The sequence below is a fragment of the Oncorhynchus kisutch genome, linkage group LG7 (genome assembly GCF_002021735.2).
Source record: "Oncorhynchus kisutch isolate 150728-3 linkage group LG7, Okis_V2, whole genome shotgun sequence".
In the NCBI taxonomy this organism is placed as follows: Eukaryota; Metazoa; Chordata; class Actinopteri; order Salmoniformes; family Salmonidae; genus Oncorhynchus; species Oncorhynchus kisutch.
In genome coordinates this window covers 1018900-1034395 of record NC_034180.2, presented here as the reverse complement: position 1 = coordinate 1034395, position 15496 = coordinate 1018900, and the positions used below count along the sequence as shown (strand labels likewise).

At 42.7% G+C, this 15496-nt stretch overlaps 1 protein-coding gene across 2 annotated transcripts in view; it reads left to right on the top strand.

The window, feature by feature from the left end:
- Positions 1-4343: 4343 nt before the first annotated feature.
- Positions 4344-15496, top strand: part of LOC109881900 (TBC1 domain family member 9) — a 37996-nt gene continuing 26843 nt past the window's right edge. The window contains exons 1-3 of one of the 2 annotated variants that reach the window (XM_031828324.1): positions 4417-4523; positions 5279-5415; positions 13833-13943. In XM_031828324.1, coding sequence (XP_031684184.1) covers positions 5295-5415; positions 13833-13943 — 232 coding nt within the window. In that variant the 5' untranslated portion in view covers positions 4417-4523; positions 5279-5294. Of the gene's footprint in view, positions 5416-13832; positions 13944-15496 lie in introns of both variants that reach the window. The other variant, XM_031828323.1, reaches the window with a different exon arrangement.

Genomic DNA, 15496 nt, shown 5'->3' with positions numbered 1-15496 from the left:
CTTGGTGATCCTGGCTCAATTGATCCGTAATCCGGTTGCACTAAAGATGGATAGGGGGCAGGAGGATATGTTATGGTATAAATTACCATGGAGATTTATTCTGTGGAGCTAGCCTGCTCCAGACCAGGCTAAATTCCAGGATCTATTTAATCTCATCCCTAATGTCAGTCAGCAGTCACCACAAATGGAAACCAATAGTTATTTCACTGCTCACTATACATTGTTATCACATAGAACTAGACCCACTGTTATTATTTAAACGTTTGTGATCATTAATTTCAATGATTTTGGATAAAAAATGATTTTTAGATGATGTTGCTATCATTAGATAATTTACAGTTTCCCATAGACTATAAGGCTATATATAAAATGATAGAATATTAGGGCCACAGAGGGGAAAAAAAACACAAGTCATAATATTGTAACCAGTTGTTTTAAAGGAGGACAGTTGTTAAAATGACAGATGTGGGGCATTTCGTGAAATTGTACTTCAGTATGGTTTCATAAACAAAGACATGCTGATGTGCCAGAATATTAAGTATCACATTGTCATAAGTATCAAAACAATATGTAGCTTTTCTGCAGAAAGAACCAGCCTCATAAATTTATGACTTTATCCTTTTTCTTCAGTGTGGCCCTAGTACTCTGTCATATAAACAAATACACATTCCATATGAATATAAAAACACAATGTGTAACATTATGTTCCTTTATTGAATAAGGACAAAACAAAGCAGGTAAACCATCAGCTCCTTTCGAAACTGAAGTCACAGTGACTCTACAAGATGGAAAGCACAGAATCCAAGCATATAATACAAAATGATACATACACATTCAAAGGTCTGTATATAACACACCCTGCATGTCTGCACACTAAAATAAATGCAGGACAAATCCATACACATCAACTGAACAGACAAATGAATGGATGCAGTAGCCTCCCTGCAGCCTTGTATTACACACAGTATACCGCACAAACATCATAAGAGGCCAAATTCGTCAAAAAACGAACCCAAAAAAAACCTAATTCCTCTGCCACCGCAGGACATATTTAACCAAAATTGAAAGCACACATACTAACTAAAATAATTCAACACATATTGGTCCCTCAGCAGCCGACCACTGTCGTCATCAGGGAAGATTGCCGGATTGTCCCAGTCCATGGCTGGTGGCACTCTGGGGGCCCTCTCCTTCCTCAGGCAGGCCACATTGTGGAGGACAGCACAAGCCACAGTAATATCACATGCCCTAACAGGGCTGACCCTTAATTTGTGAAGGCAGTGAAAGCGTGCCTTCAGGAGGCCAAAGGTCATTTCAACTCTGGCCCTGGCATGGGCATGGTTGTAGGCCTGCTGTGCTTCCTGGGGGTCTGTGAAAGGTGTCAGGAGAAAAGGCTGGCAGCCATACCCCCTGTCTCCCAGCAACACACCAGAGAATTCACCTGTCAACACAAAATCTCATCATTACTACCTCATAAACACAGTGATATTCTTGACACAGCCATGATGGTTATAAATAGGGGTTGTGTGGCTTACCTTGTGATAGATTTCAGAGGCCCGAAAGATTCTGGAGTCATGGACTGAGCCAGGCCATTTTGCCACAACATTGCTGATCACACAGTCAGCATTGCAGACCATCTGAAATCATAAGATGAGGAATATTACACCAATCAATGCACATCACTGGCAATGCAGAGTGTTCGTCAATGGACAATATCAAAAAGTTATGTTCACCTGAACATTAATGCTGTGAAAGGATTTCCTATTCACAAAATCGGCCTCATGGGCACCTGAGGGGGCTTTTATCCTTATGTGTGTGCAGTCCACTGCACCAATGACATTGGGGAAACCTGTCACACAAAGTAATGAGTATCCTACTATGTGTTAACAGTTGTCCTGTAATTTGTAGATCCTCTTACCTGCAATCCTATAGAACTCCTCTTTGATGTCACAGAGTCTTCTGTGGCCAGGGAAGGAGATGAAGACATCTGCTAATGCTTTGATAGCCAGACACACACTCCTTATTGTGCGGCAGATTGTGGCCTTGTTCAGCTGTTCTGCATCCCCCACTGAGTACAGGAAGGCTCCACTAGCAAAAAAAGCGCAAGGCCACACAAACCATTTGCTCCACACTCAGGGCATGGCTCCGTGCAGTGCGGTGCTTAATCCTGGGACCCAGTAGTCTGCATAGATACCTGATGCCATCTGCAGAAAACCTGTATCTTTCATATAGATGGTCATCAGGGAAGGCCAGTGGGTCCAACCGGTCCCTGAAGACCCTTTCTCGCCTGAAGGCTCTCCTCAGCACAAGTGCTTCTTCATCCACCACATCTCGCACGAATGGGCATGCCATTGTCAGAGCAGAAAGGAACACACAATTTTGGGCCTTCATATAGGCTAGTGGCCACACCTGGTGCTGGGGGGGTGGGCAAAAGAGGGCGATGCCTTATAACGATGACTTGGTTGTACTGATTGCTGGGAAAATAAAAAAAACCTTAGAAAGATGCCACCGTCCTGTGTGCTCACAATAAGAGCTCATATGTCATGGCTCACTTGACTTTACGAGAATATACCTAATTTTTATTTTGAGCTGTGTCATCTTCTTGGAGCTGGGGGAGGAAAGAAAAATAATGATTAATACATTTGTGTTACAGTTAGCATACAGTGTACATTGAAGGCATATCTCACCTCCCTCTCAAGTTTTTTTATTTCAAGGTCCAGTTTCCTAATTGTCCTCTTTTTTATTTCGAACTCCAGTGCAAGATTTTCCATCTTTTTCTTCTTGTACTGAATGTCTATGTCTGCCAGTTCTATTTGGCGCCGGAGGTGGTTGCCATACAACTTTCTGATAGCTTGTGAGCTCTGTGAACACAATACAATTAGCGCAGCTGGAATTTGGCAGGATGTGGTGTCCTTTTATTAATACGCACTATGTTGCCAGGCTGGTTTTCCCACTGTATAGCATCTGGGTCCTGTAAAAGAATTAGATTTTTTGATTTTGATGAGGACTCCTCACCATTGTAGAGTAAATAGTACTTTCACAGTCTTAACATGATACCTCATGCCTTCTGGAATCCAGAGAGATGGTCTCCTCCTCATCATCGTCTCCATCATGTGCTGTTGCTGCTGCACTGGGGCCTTCACCCTATCACATTTAATCGGATTCATATTGAAGCTAGTAGACAAGACATGCCAGGCCTACAGTATGCCTTTGATGGAGTACTCACTGGATCAGCATCGTCTGGTGCTTGTGCTGGTGGCTCTAACAGGAACACAGTGCTGCCAGACACTGCAAGGCAATAGGTAAACCAAAGTCAGACAGTCCAAATTGATTCAATATGAATGTGGTTGTATCCCATGTAGAGATGGAAGGACATACCTTGAATGAAGCGGGTGGCATCTTGGGAGGAACCTATGCTCGTCTCTTTCCCCCCAGGGATCCCCTCTAAGACGGGCCTGCCTTTATTTAGCTCCAAGGCCATGTCCTCTGCTGGGGTAAGGTCAGCCTTAGGTGACCCACCACCCGTGCCTTGTCTGTGGGTATTCTTTTTCACTGCTAAAACAGTACAGACAATGTGTGAGCAGGCACCTTCTGGGTACAATATATGCTTGTGCTTTGTTAAATATTAGTCAGGGACCATACCATTCTGCAGAATGTTCTTGTATTTGATTTTGACCTGCTGCCATGTCCGTTTTGGCCCGTTCATGTTTAATCTACACACACACACACACACCACACACACACACACACACACACATTTAATGGAGTCACACTGCAAAAAATTACTTGGTATTTTTGTCTTGTTTTCAGTAAAAATATCAAAAAATTTATCATAGCTTTATACAGTGTGATGGAGTTACTTTACACAATTTCACTCATATCTGCAGTGCATTTCAATAAAACAATTTACCGTTTCATAATTACAGTACAACTGCATTTTTGGAGATGTGAATTAAATATTTGAATTGTAATTGTGATGTTTAAGCGGAGCGGTGAGTGTGTAATTGTGCACTACTTACGCATTCAGGCGGTCTGCAATACTTTGCCACGCTTTTTCTCTTTGCTTTATCACTGTGGCGGTGTTGCCTTTCTTCTTAATTATATCTTTTACCTCCACGTATGCCTCCATGAGGATTTGTGCTTCCGACGGGGAAAAGTACGCGGCTCTAGTTGCCATGGTAAATCAGTTAATCTGTGATCTGTGGCGGGGTCTATTTGAGTGAGCCGTGAGCGCGCACCTATCCAGGATTGGTTTCACCTGGCTTAATGAATCCGTGTCTGCTCATCCTGGCTTGGTCTTTGTGCAACCAATTAAGCCTGGACGCACATGTTTTGGCTTCATTGAGCTCAGCTGAGTCATTTATCCCGGATGTCTTAATTCTACTTTTGTGCAACAGGCCCCAGGTGGCAAAAACAACAAATGCAAAACAGCAAGAGCCAGCAGTGACAGCTTTGCGCCTGAAGACAGCTTCGACACTTGGCATTTGTAAACAGTAGCCAAGTCGTGTCGACGAACAACTTTAGTAATTTGAATTATACTTTATTACCACGTAGGGCCTAGGCTATAATTATACAACCAACTCCCAGAAAGTTGACGTAACGATGTGGCCACTCTATGACGCGTGTTGTTGATACAGAGCTGTGCCGTAGCGGCGCTAGAGAGTGGGTTGCATTAAATTACATTGTTGTTCGATGTGGAGGCAGGCAGCATACATATATGTTGGATAGTAGGTTGTAAATAGCCTAATGGATATAACGTGCTTGTGTGCACATTATTTAGCGTCCAACCATCGCTCATTCTGAAATATCTGACGACCGATGAACGAGGACTCGTCGGCGATATCCACCTGACAGCGGTTACAACACAGATAATAAACAACAAAGACCGAACCGAAGTGTCCTCTCAGATCCATCCCTACAGAAATCTGTCAGATTCGGTTGTTTTAATGCGAAACCTGCTTTATTGTGCCACCTAGTAATTTAGTTCCACTGATTGTATTGCACACATTTTTTTTTGCATATTTGGCGTACACGGCTGGAATCCAATCACCTCTCACGCGGCCGTGCATGGAAGTTTGGAGAGCGTGTTTTTAGCGAATAAATAGGGTCTTTATGCTCTCATAGTTCTATACCTACACTGTAACCAAGTTGTCCTTGTCCAATTGTACGTGTTATTCGGTGGACCTGCATCGAGCCTCAGCCCCTGGACTGACCGAACCAGCATTCCAGTTCATTTGACAGGCACCGCCTGAATCAGCTGGATTTGATGTGCTTTTAGAATCCGCTGGGCGAAGATGTGGGTGCATCCTGAAGAGGTGTTGCAGGCGGGTGCGTTGTGGATAACCGAGCGAGCAAATCCGTATTTCATCCTCCAGAAACGCAAGGGCCACGGGGACGGCAGAGGAGGACTAGCGGGTGAGATACATATAACTGTCTCTCTCTCGGTCTCTAAATCATGGATTATTGTAGCCAAGCATAGCTCAACTCCACGAATGTTCTATCGTCGAGTTCAGATATACTTGGCTAGGATTATTTAACGCTATTACAGCTGTGATGCAAGCAGTGCCAAGCCAAATTATTGTTCTCTGGCCGGGTCTCTCGCTTGGTTTGGGAGATTATTCATGCCTCACAAATGTTTAGTGATGGAGAGAAGATTGCATGCATAGTGAGGGATAGAGGTCCGGTCACTCGGGTGACAATGGCATGAGGGGATGTAGACCTGTATGAATGAATAGACACGTGACCCTAATAGCCCCTACTACTATATGTTATTTATTTAACTAGGCATGTCAGTTAATAACAAATTCTTATTTTACAACCCTCCCATAACACGGATGACGCTGGGCCAATTGCTCCCCGTCCTATGGGACTCCCGATCACAGCCAGTTGTGATACAGCCCGGGATCGAACCATGGTCTGTAGTGACGCTGCTAGCATTGAGATGCAGTGCCTTAGGCCGCTGTGTCACTCGGGAGCTACTATAACTAGACACATGCCGGTGTGATTTTATCTGAATGAGGTTTTAGGCTCAGAATAGTCATAGGGCCATTGTTGTACGTTAATGGACCTCCTCCCATAGAACTACATACAATGGGCATTCAGCAGCTAATGTACCCTATTGATCAGCATCCCAAGATCTGGGCTATTTATGTAGGCCTTGTACTTTAGGTGATCCTGGAAAATTGTAACTGATATTGTTGCAAAGAGTAAGCCTTCTATATACACTTTCAACCATTAACAAAACAAGGAAAGAAATGCATAGATTTGTTAAATAGATAATCATTGACTGTGCTTAGTTCACTCCAATTGTAATCTCATTAGGCTACTAGCTAGCTAACATAAGGCTGGACACATCTCCCCTGACAGGGAAGACAAATTCCAGCACTTGGGACCATTAAAAGGCTCCAATAAATGGAAATGAACCTGTGATTGATTAGAGCCCAGCACGCCCAGAGAATGTTAAAATGGCTGGTGATGTGTCATTCCCCGTACTGAATTTTGAATGCCACCGAGACAACCCATACACAAGGAGACATGCAGAGCAAAGGCACACTCTTTCTTCCCGGCAGGAGTAGTACATGCTGAATCATCTCTCCCTCTCCTTTCTCTACTCATCTCCTCCTCTTCTACTTCACTCACTCCATCCAAATTCGTCCACAGTCACTAGGAGGACTGCTACATCAGGGAGGAGCAATCATTTTAAGGACCGTAGGTGGTGGCGACTGTCTGCATCTGAAGTGGTGCACTATTTCCTATGTAGTGCACTACTTTTGACCAGGGCTCATGGGGTTCTGGTCAAAGGTAGTGCTTAATGTAGGGCATAGGGTGCCATCCCAATCAGGCTGACCTGGATTCAGTCTGTCTGTTGAACTCGTCGCAACTCTGAGAATGATGCGAATGATGCTACCTTGTTAAAAAAAAGGATAGAACATGTACAGTTGAAAAGTCAGTCGGGTTCATTAAAGGTACAGTAGATTCAGTCCAAGTCTTTGACTCTGAGCCATAGAGATGACTCTGTATGGATATATCTATAGCCCTCTATACAGTATCTATGTAGCCCTGCTTTGACTAGACTGGCCGTCGCAGTCATGGTGGGTCAAAGAGAGTTGAACTGTGTGCTGCTGTCCTCAGTGCCAGTCAGTCACTCCCTCTTCAGTGTCAGCCAGCCAGTAATGAATATGACAAGGGGAGCCAAAATGGCCTGCAAGTATCTCACTTCATTGGTCAGCAACAAGACATTTCGCTGACATTTTACTGAAGGACGGAGATATAGTTTTTTCCCGCATGCAAGCGACTGAAAGTTAGCCCCTCGAACCAACACTCTGCCTCTCCCTATTGTCTCAGGATAGCGACACAAAGCGTGCGGTGGTGATATGTGATGATGTCATTGTTATGTGAATACTGAGTGGACTGTGTGGTGTGCCAGTTGGCCTGCTGAGGAGGAGAGAGAGCCTGGGCACAATGACTGACACTGCCCCGTAAACACCCCTTTTCAGCGGGCAGAGAAAGCCAAGCGAGCATCTGGTCCTCCTGGGGCATATGGAAGGGCACCAGGACCAACGCTTTTTGATTTATAGCCATATTTATGAGGCTACTTGATATGAGGAAAAGTCAACATTATAATTTTTTTAAATTTAATTGATTTATAGAGACTGAGAAACAGAAAAAATAATACAGTTTTTCATTATAGATGACTAGTTCCCCTAAAATCAATCTTAAGTCATAAGATTTGAAAAATGTCAAGCTTCAATTTTGAAATGTTGACTATGGTAATTTGGTAGGTGCTTATATTTTTTCTATTTCCCTCTTGTACAATTGTGTATTAATACGCATGTGAATTGGAAATGTTTGTTTTTGCATATCCCCACTCTCCTTGAGACCCCCTCAGAGAGTGGTGTCTCTGCCAGGGTCTGCCATTATCTACAGCGACACTGGAGCAATTTGGGCTAAGTGCTTTGCTCAAGGGCACATGGGCAGATTTTTCACCTTGTCAGTTCGGGAGTTAGAACTAGCAACCTTTCGGGTGCTGGCCCAATGCTCTAACCGCTAGGCTACCTTCCACCACAAATGTTGTATTGGAGCTTATTCACCATATGATACTTTCAATGCAGAAATTACACTATCCAAGGGACAATAAGCTAACCTATATTACCTAACATTTCACAATAGTGTGACATTTTGGAGTCGTTATGACCTGAAACTCTACTAGGCCTACATGTGTTGGGTGACTAACATCACGTATACATGATGACATCGCCCTCAATAGACACTTGGACTAGACTTCTAACCATCGACCTCTTTGACCATCGAACATTACCCACACTATCATCTGCTGCGTTTACGTCACCTATCTATCTTATCTGGTGACCTCTGACCTGGAGGTACACATTGAGGCTTGGGAAAGAAGAAAAGGAATATCACTACAGCTGTGTTACAGTGGGTTAGGTTAGAGAAACATGACTTCAAATAACATGTATGGTGTTACTTCGTATCAGGTTCTTGTTATTTGAAACAATATAGATTCTCAGCCAGTGGGGTGATTAGGTGCAGTGTCAGTACTTGGGAGAATATAGACCAGTTTCCTCTGTAGCCATTTAGCTGTGGTGCTGCTCCACAGCGAAATCATTACCGCCACGTCAAAACAATATGGAACATGAGAAAATATTTCTGCCAATGCTAGAACAGTCCACATGTAATTTTCCTCTGCAAACAAACAAGTCATGAATATAAAAATCGGGTAACCCCATAGTAGAATAGTTAATATTTTATAGTCAGCTTGTTTTTGTGTGTTCTTTGCAAGATGCATATTATTCTCATGGCACATTCAAGTTACAAGTGCCATGAGGAGGGAAACAGGCATTCTGACAAGCAGTCGATGCATGTGTATTTCTCAACTCCTAAATATGCAAGAACTGCACCAGGCAGTTTTTAGTGCGTGGGGGATATTTGGGATAAATGTAACACTGGTCAATTGTAGGATAGCTTTGAGGTAAAACACCACCCTACCTCAAGTACAGGCAGGGGGTGTGTTACCCTACCAGGTAGCTAGCTCTACACTATATTCACTGTGTTTATGCATAATAACTAGTTACCCTATTGGGCTAATCATTAACCAATTAGTTTAACTGCAGACAGGTAGTCATGCTTCAGCCTATTTATTTGCTCTTCTCTGCATCAGTTGGGCTACAAGTGATAATGCTTATTGCTAATAGCATACCTGATAATATGGACCATGCATAGACTATATGCATTGTCCTATATGTTAAAATCTTTTTTTCAAAATAATTTTACAAATGTTTTATTGCGCTCATTTCTGGAGGTGGAAATTATATTTGAAATGGTGTCAGCATAATTGTATTTTTGTTAATTTTTGCAGTAGAAAGTCATTTTTTTAATAAGTCACCAGTACTGAGCTTCTCAGTCCTTCTCCATAAAAAATTATCTGGCAGGGAACACAGACCCCCAAAGCAAGGGTGGGACCCTTCATTCAATCCCCATTGGAACTTCGCCCCCACTGCAATATATTTTTCCAGATGAAACACTGAAATAGACCCAACAGAAAGCAGGATGGAGACCGATGAAAAGGAGAGGAAAACCGATTGTTTTTGCTCTAAGATGGTGTTTTTTCCCACTCTTGAGTGGAAAGTAGGAACTAGCTGTCTCAACTGAACAAAGAATGGAGCTTTGCTAAGTAACAATAGGCAGCCCAGCTTCTGACCTTGTTTCTTGGCTTCTCCAATCTATAAAAAGTCCAAAACATCACATGATGCTGGTCTGTTCTCCAGTCTACTGTATGTAGACTCGGGCTCGTTTCTTTCCATCCCCACCCACAAGAAAGGAAGCATTTCTCATCATTGGAGCTTAGTTTCTGTACGTCTTGTTTTTCTTTGGTCGTGTGTGTGTGTGTGTGTGTGTGTGTGTGTGTGTGTGTGTGTGTGTGTGTTAGTTACGTTGGGGGTGTTGAAAGTACAATCAAATGTATAGGAACATATAGTCACAGACAATTGTGTGGTTTCCCAAAGTTCATGTTATGGATTAAAGGGTCAACACTAGGCTATAGGTCTGGGGTCCTTCTCTTCACCATTACAAAACACCATAGTACAGTAGCTCATGTTAACTCTTGTTATTATAGCATGGTGGAGGATCATGTGTTCTGAGGGGGAAAGCAGGGAAAGTAGCCCTCTGATCAAAACAAGTAATATTGTCACGATGATGTAGGGTGCACTAATTCCTTCTTCATAAAATACCGTGCATACTAATCCTCTCCATTGCTGTTGATATCTTAACTGTGCAGATTATTTGGAGTGAGCGGTTTGAGCTGTAGGTTGCATGTAGTCGTGGAAGTCACAGGATGTTGTGGTGTCATCCTTCAGTGGGTCTCACTCGTCAGTGGTCTCTTTTGTTGTGCTTGACACCTGTGCTTCCTGTGTTAACCCCTAACACACATCCCTGCAACACCGCTGGGATCAGGTCATGCCCTGCCTATCCAACTGAGGTGCTTCACAGATATTTGTTCAGTGTTCTGCAACTCCATGTCTTGAGGTAACTCCCATGGTTGCACATTTTGTTCCAGCCCAGCACTAGCACACTCAATTCAACTAGTCCACTCATCATGTTCTTAGTTGAATGTGGTGTTAGTGCTGGGCTAGACCAAAAATGTGCAACCCTGGGGGTGCAGAACTGGATTTAACACTGTTCAACAGAAACAACCGGTTGAAGTTTGAAACTGAAAATGTCCTTTTATGCCCACAACATGTTTGTCAGAAAGGCCCAGATCCTGTATCCTTGCATTAGCCAGCCCCAAGTTACAACAACAGCTTTGTTGTCTGTGCTAACCCTTTGAAATGGAGGCTAACACACAAACCTTTTGCATATCGGCCAAGCTGTTCTGTTCTCTCCCATCTAATTTATTTTCTGTTTCCCCGTGATTTCGTACTGTAGCTCTGTGTTTGTTCTGCTTTTGCCATTGCAGTTAACACTTGAAACAAATAAATATTATAACGTTTCTGTACAGTTATCAATGGTGACTAATGTGAAGATACAGTTGAAAGTTTGTCTGTTGGTTTTGTTCACGGTGAGTTGCAACTACAGGTATAGTTCAGATGGGAAATCTCAAGCCCTTACACTTGTCAGAACCGACGGCCATATTGATTACGACCATCCAGTGTGAAACCTGAATTGCCCTTACTGCCTATTAAAGGCCCACACTGTGATATATACAGGCATTTTTGATCATATTCAATTAACATGTTAATGATATATTAATTATCTATTTGCCTTTAATCATTATTTAAGCACTTCTCATTGAATTCGTCCTAACCTTTGATTGCGCCCTGCATAGGATTAAAAGAGAGAGAACAGGAGGGAGAGGGAAATGAATCCCCATGGATGTAATTGTATTCAGATGTCTTTATTAGAGCAGCTAGTGGAGATGAGTGTTGTCCCAGAAGTCCTCCAGCAGACATCATGTATGGACGGAAGAATATCATCCAGACTGGCCGTTTTGGTTTCTCTTGCTCCCTTTCTGCATGTCTGTCTCTGTCCCCCTCTCTCCCCATATTGCTCTTTTCATCTATCTCGGTCTGTGTGACTCATAGAATTCTATGCGTCTGATGCGCCACTGGCAAAAAGCTGTCATGGTAAAATTCCCAACAGGGAATAGTTTCGGGGTGACTGTGGAATATGGCAGTCAAAAAGCTTCTTTCTATCAAAGGTTGATTTTGTTGGAGGAGTGTCATTTCCACTAAAACTTTGATGACAACATATTAGTTTAGACCCCAAGACAAAAAAAAAAAAACTAGACTTATCACTAATCACAACAAAAGCCTTTCAGCAAGACTAGCGTATTCATCACTTCAGATGTTTTTCCTCCACTTAAAAAAAAAAAAAATATATATATATATATTTTTTTTTTTCTTCTTTTTTTTGGGGGGGGGGATTGTGGTACCAGTTTCTTCTTATTTTATGATCTTGTGATCTTTTATGACAATAGACAGTAGCTAGACACTAGTCATGTATTATTACTGTATCGTATCAGAGATAAGAAGCACTAGAGTAATTTAACAACTCTTTAAAAGAGACGGGAGTTATTGGCTTCTTTCAGCTGTCATGAGTTCATAATATGTCTATCTATCTCTCCACTTCCCTCATTCATTAGATTATAGGGGATTCATCCCTCATTCATTAGATTATAGGGGATTCATCCCTCATTCATTAGATTATAGGGGATTCATCCCTCATTCATTAGATTATAGGGGATTCATCCCTCATTCATTAGATTATAGGGGATTCATCCCTCATTCATTAGATTATAGGGGATTCATCCCTCATTCATTAGATTATAGGGGATTCATCCCTCATTCATTAGATTATAGGGGATTCATCCCTCATTCATTAGATTATAGGGGATTCATCCCTCATTCATTAGATTATAGGGGATTCATCCCTCATTCATTAGATTATAGGGGATTCATCCCTCATTCATTAGATTATAGGGGATTCATCCCTCATTCATTAGATTATAGGGGATTCATCCCTCATTCATTAGATTATAGGGGATTCATCCCTCATTCATTAGATTATAGGGGATTCATCCCTCATTCATTAGATTATAGGGGATTCATCCCTCATTCATTAGATTATAGGGGATTCATCCCTCATTCATTAGATTATAGGGGATTCATTCATTAGATTATAGGGGATTCATTCATTAGATTATAGGGGATTCATTCATTAGATTATAGGGGATTCATTCATTAGATTATAGGGGATTCATTCATTAGATTATAGGGGATTCATTCATTAGATTATAGGGGATTCATTCATTAGATTATAGGGGATTCATTCATTAGATTATAGGGGATTCATTCATTAGATTATAGGGGATTCATTCATTAGATTATAGGGGATTCATCCCTCGGTCATTAGATTATAGGGGATTCGTCCTTTTTATTCCAGGTGACTTTACTCTCACCTTCTGCTCTCCGCATCGATCTGTCACATGGGAAATCTGAGCTCTGTGCCATCTGCCCATCCACCCCACTTCTCCATACAAAAACATTGATACCAGACTCACACATTAGTGCCAACCTGAACCGTACTGTGCTGGCTGGGATATTTCTTCACAGTTTTTTTCCAGCACAGTTCCAGCAACTAGGGTGGATGTGTAACCAGGCCAGCCCAGACCCCATCCACTAAATGTCTCAGAGTAGGAGTGCTGATTTAAGATCAGGTCCCCACCTGTCCATATAAACATATCTAATTATGATCTAAAAGGCTAAACTGATCTGAGTTCAGCACTCCTACTCTGAGATGCTTTGTAGATACGGGCACAGCCCTGGTTTGTGTGGCTCGGTTTGGTCCTATAATATAAATTGGGCATGAAGCAGTCAGGACAGGAAAGCCACAGCTGCCCGTCAGCCCTAAATACCCCTTCCTCCTCCCTCTATTTCATAAGTGGTGATCTCATAGCCAGAGGGCTCCATCAAGGGCCTTTCGAGGAGAGCATAAGTGGTCTAACAAGGGTTAATGTCCCAGAACGGTCTGCTGTCTCACATGGTGGAGGGGACTGCTTTGTTACGTGTCCGAAATGGGCTAAAACAGAAACTCTTTTGTTGTGTTTAGCTTTGAAGTCATTTTTTTAGGGGGAGGATTCATGACTTGTTTGTATTTGCTTTTTAAGTTCTTGGATCACTGACAGGTTTTATTTTCCATCCTCAAGACAATCAATGCATTATATATTCAACGTCCAAACAATGTTGTATAGACTATCATGATATTCCCACAGTGTCTCCCTCCCTAACCCACAGTATTCCCTGCTCCTCCCACCGCAGGTCTGTTGGTGGGAACACTGGACGTGGTGCTGGACTCCAGTGCTCGAGTGGCCCCCTACAGAATCCTTTACCAGACACCTGACTCCCTAATCTACTGGATCATTGCTCATGGTGTGTACTGCGTGTGTCTAGTTCTCTCTCGCTCTTTCTTTCTCTCCCCCCTCCCCTTTGCACACAAGGCCCTCTCTTCCTGCACCATGTTCTCACTTCCTGCTAATGCCAAGCATCACGTCATGGCCCACTGCTCTTAAAGGGCTAGACTGGGGAGAAACGGATACCAGGAATGGGAATCGATGGTGATTCGCTCAAAATACGAGGGGCTGTCATGCATTTTTTTTTAGCTAGCTAGCATAGTAAAGCTTACATTACATCTGCTGACTTCATCTGTTAACACTGTTTCTTTGCATGTTAAAGGGTTAACCACCCTAATGTCCTATATGGAAAAGCTAAGGTTAACTAAGGGCTGTAAATGTAAGATATTGACACGATCTCAATCAAATGGGCTATCTCATCACACCTATTTTGGCTAGTTACAATGGTTTGTGACATCACAGAAACCCCAATCTTCACCTTCCTCTTTCCTTGAGCAGTTATGTCACACAAATAATTTATTACTCTGGAGGAGCCATAATGCAATCCCACGGACCCATGACAAGCGGACAGGAAAGGAAGGATTTATTTTTAAAGAGGGATCATTGTGTAAGTAAGGAGAGGCTTCAGAACTATACTCTCCAGACGTAATGAACAATGGCTCTGTTTTTAAATGAACGGCGAGAGAGCGGAGAGACACACTGCAACGGTTTTGACTGACTCTTGAGTTTAGTTTTAGTTAGGGGGTCACGGGTGCCAGGTAGGTCATGCCTACCGGTAATGTTTTCATTTCTCCTTTTTGTTTGTGAGTCAGTCTCATCTGTCAGACATATAGTCTAGAACAATACAAAGGACTGATGACAAAGTCGGTATTAGAATGTAAACTTTTATAACATTGATAGAAATAACTTTGTTATTTTACATTGTATGACCCAAAATGAAATGATCACGGAAATAATAAGATCAAAACACAAATTGCATCACAACAATTTGACTTTTCTAGTCACAAAATAATATAAGTTGACTTAGGAAAGTCCTGCACACACACAGCATCCATGATACAATAGAAAGGGCTGTAGCTCAATCTGGCTTTATGGGGGGGACGGAGATGGTGGATCGAAAAGTCTGTTGTGTTGGAGGACTTTGAATTGTGTGTGACTACGAGCATGTGTATTTGCCTTAGTGAGTGGTCCTATATGGAAAAAGGAGTAGGGGAAAGAAACCAGAGAGAAGACCCTCTCTGAAATGGAAGCCCAGAGAAGAAGACTCCTGAGGGCTGGCCTTGAAATGGCAACCACTCCTCCCTCCCCTCTCCCTGTCCGCCCATCCTCCAGCACAGAGGGAGCATGGAGCAGTCTGTCTGCCAGACGTCATCACTAATGTAGCTAAGAGATGAGCAGCAGTGGGCTACTTACAGGGTAGATGGATGACGGATGAGGCCTCTAACGATAATGGACACTGAGGTTTCTGTGCTAGCAGGCTCTGCCTGGACTGGCTCTCAGATTTCACTAGCACTAAGTAGCTGCTAACAAGTAGCCACCGTAGCACCAATAGGGATTTGCCTGACAATACTA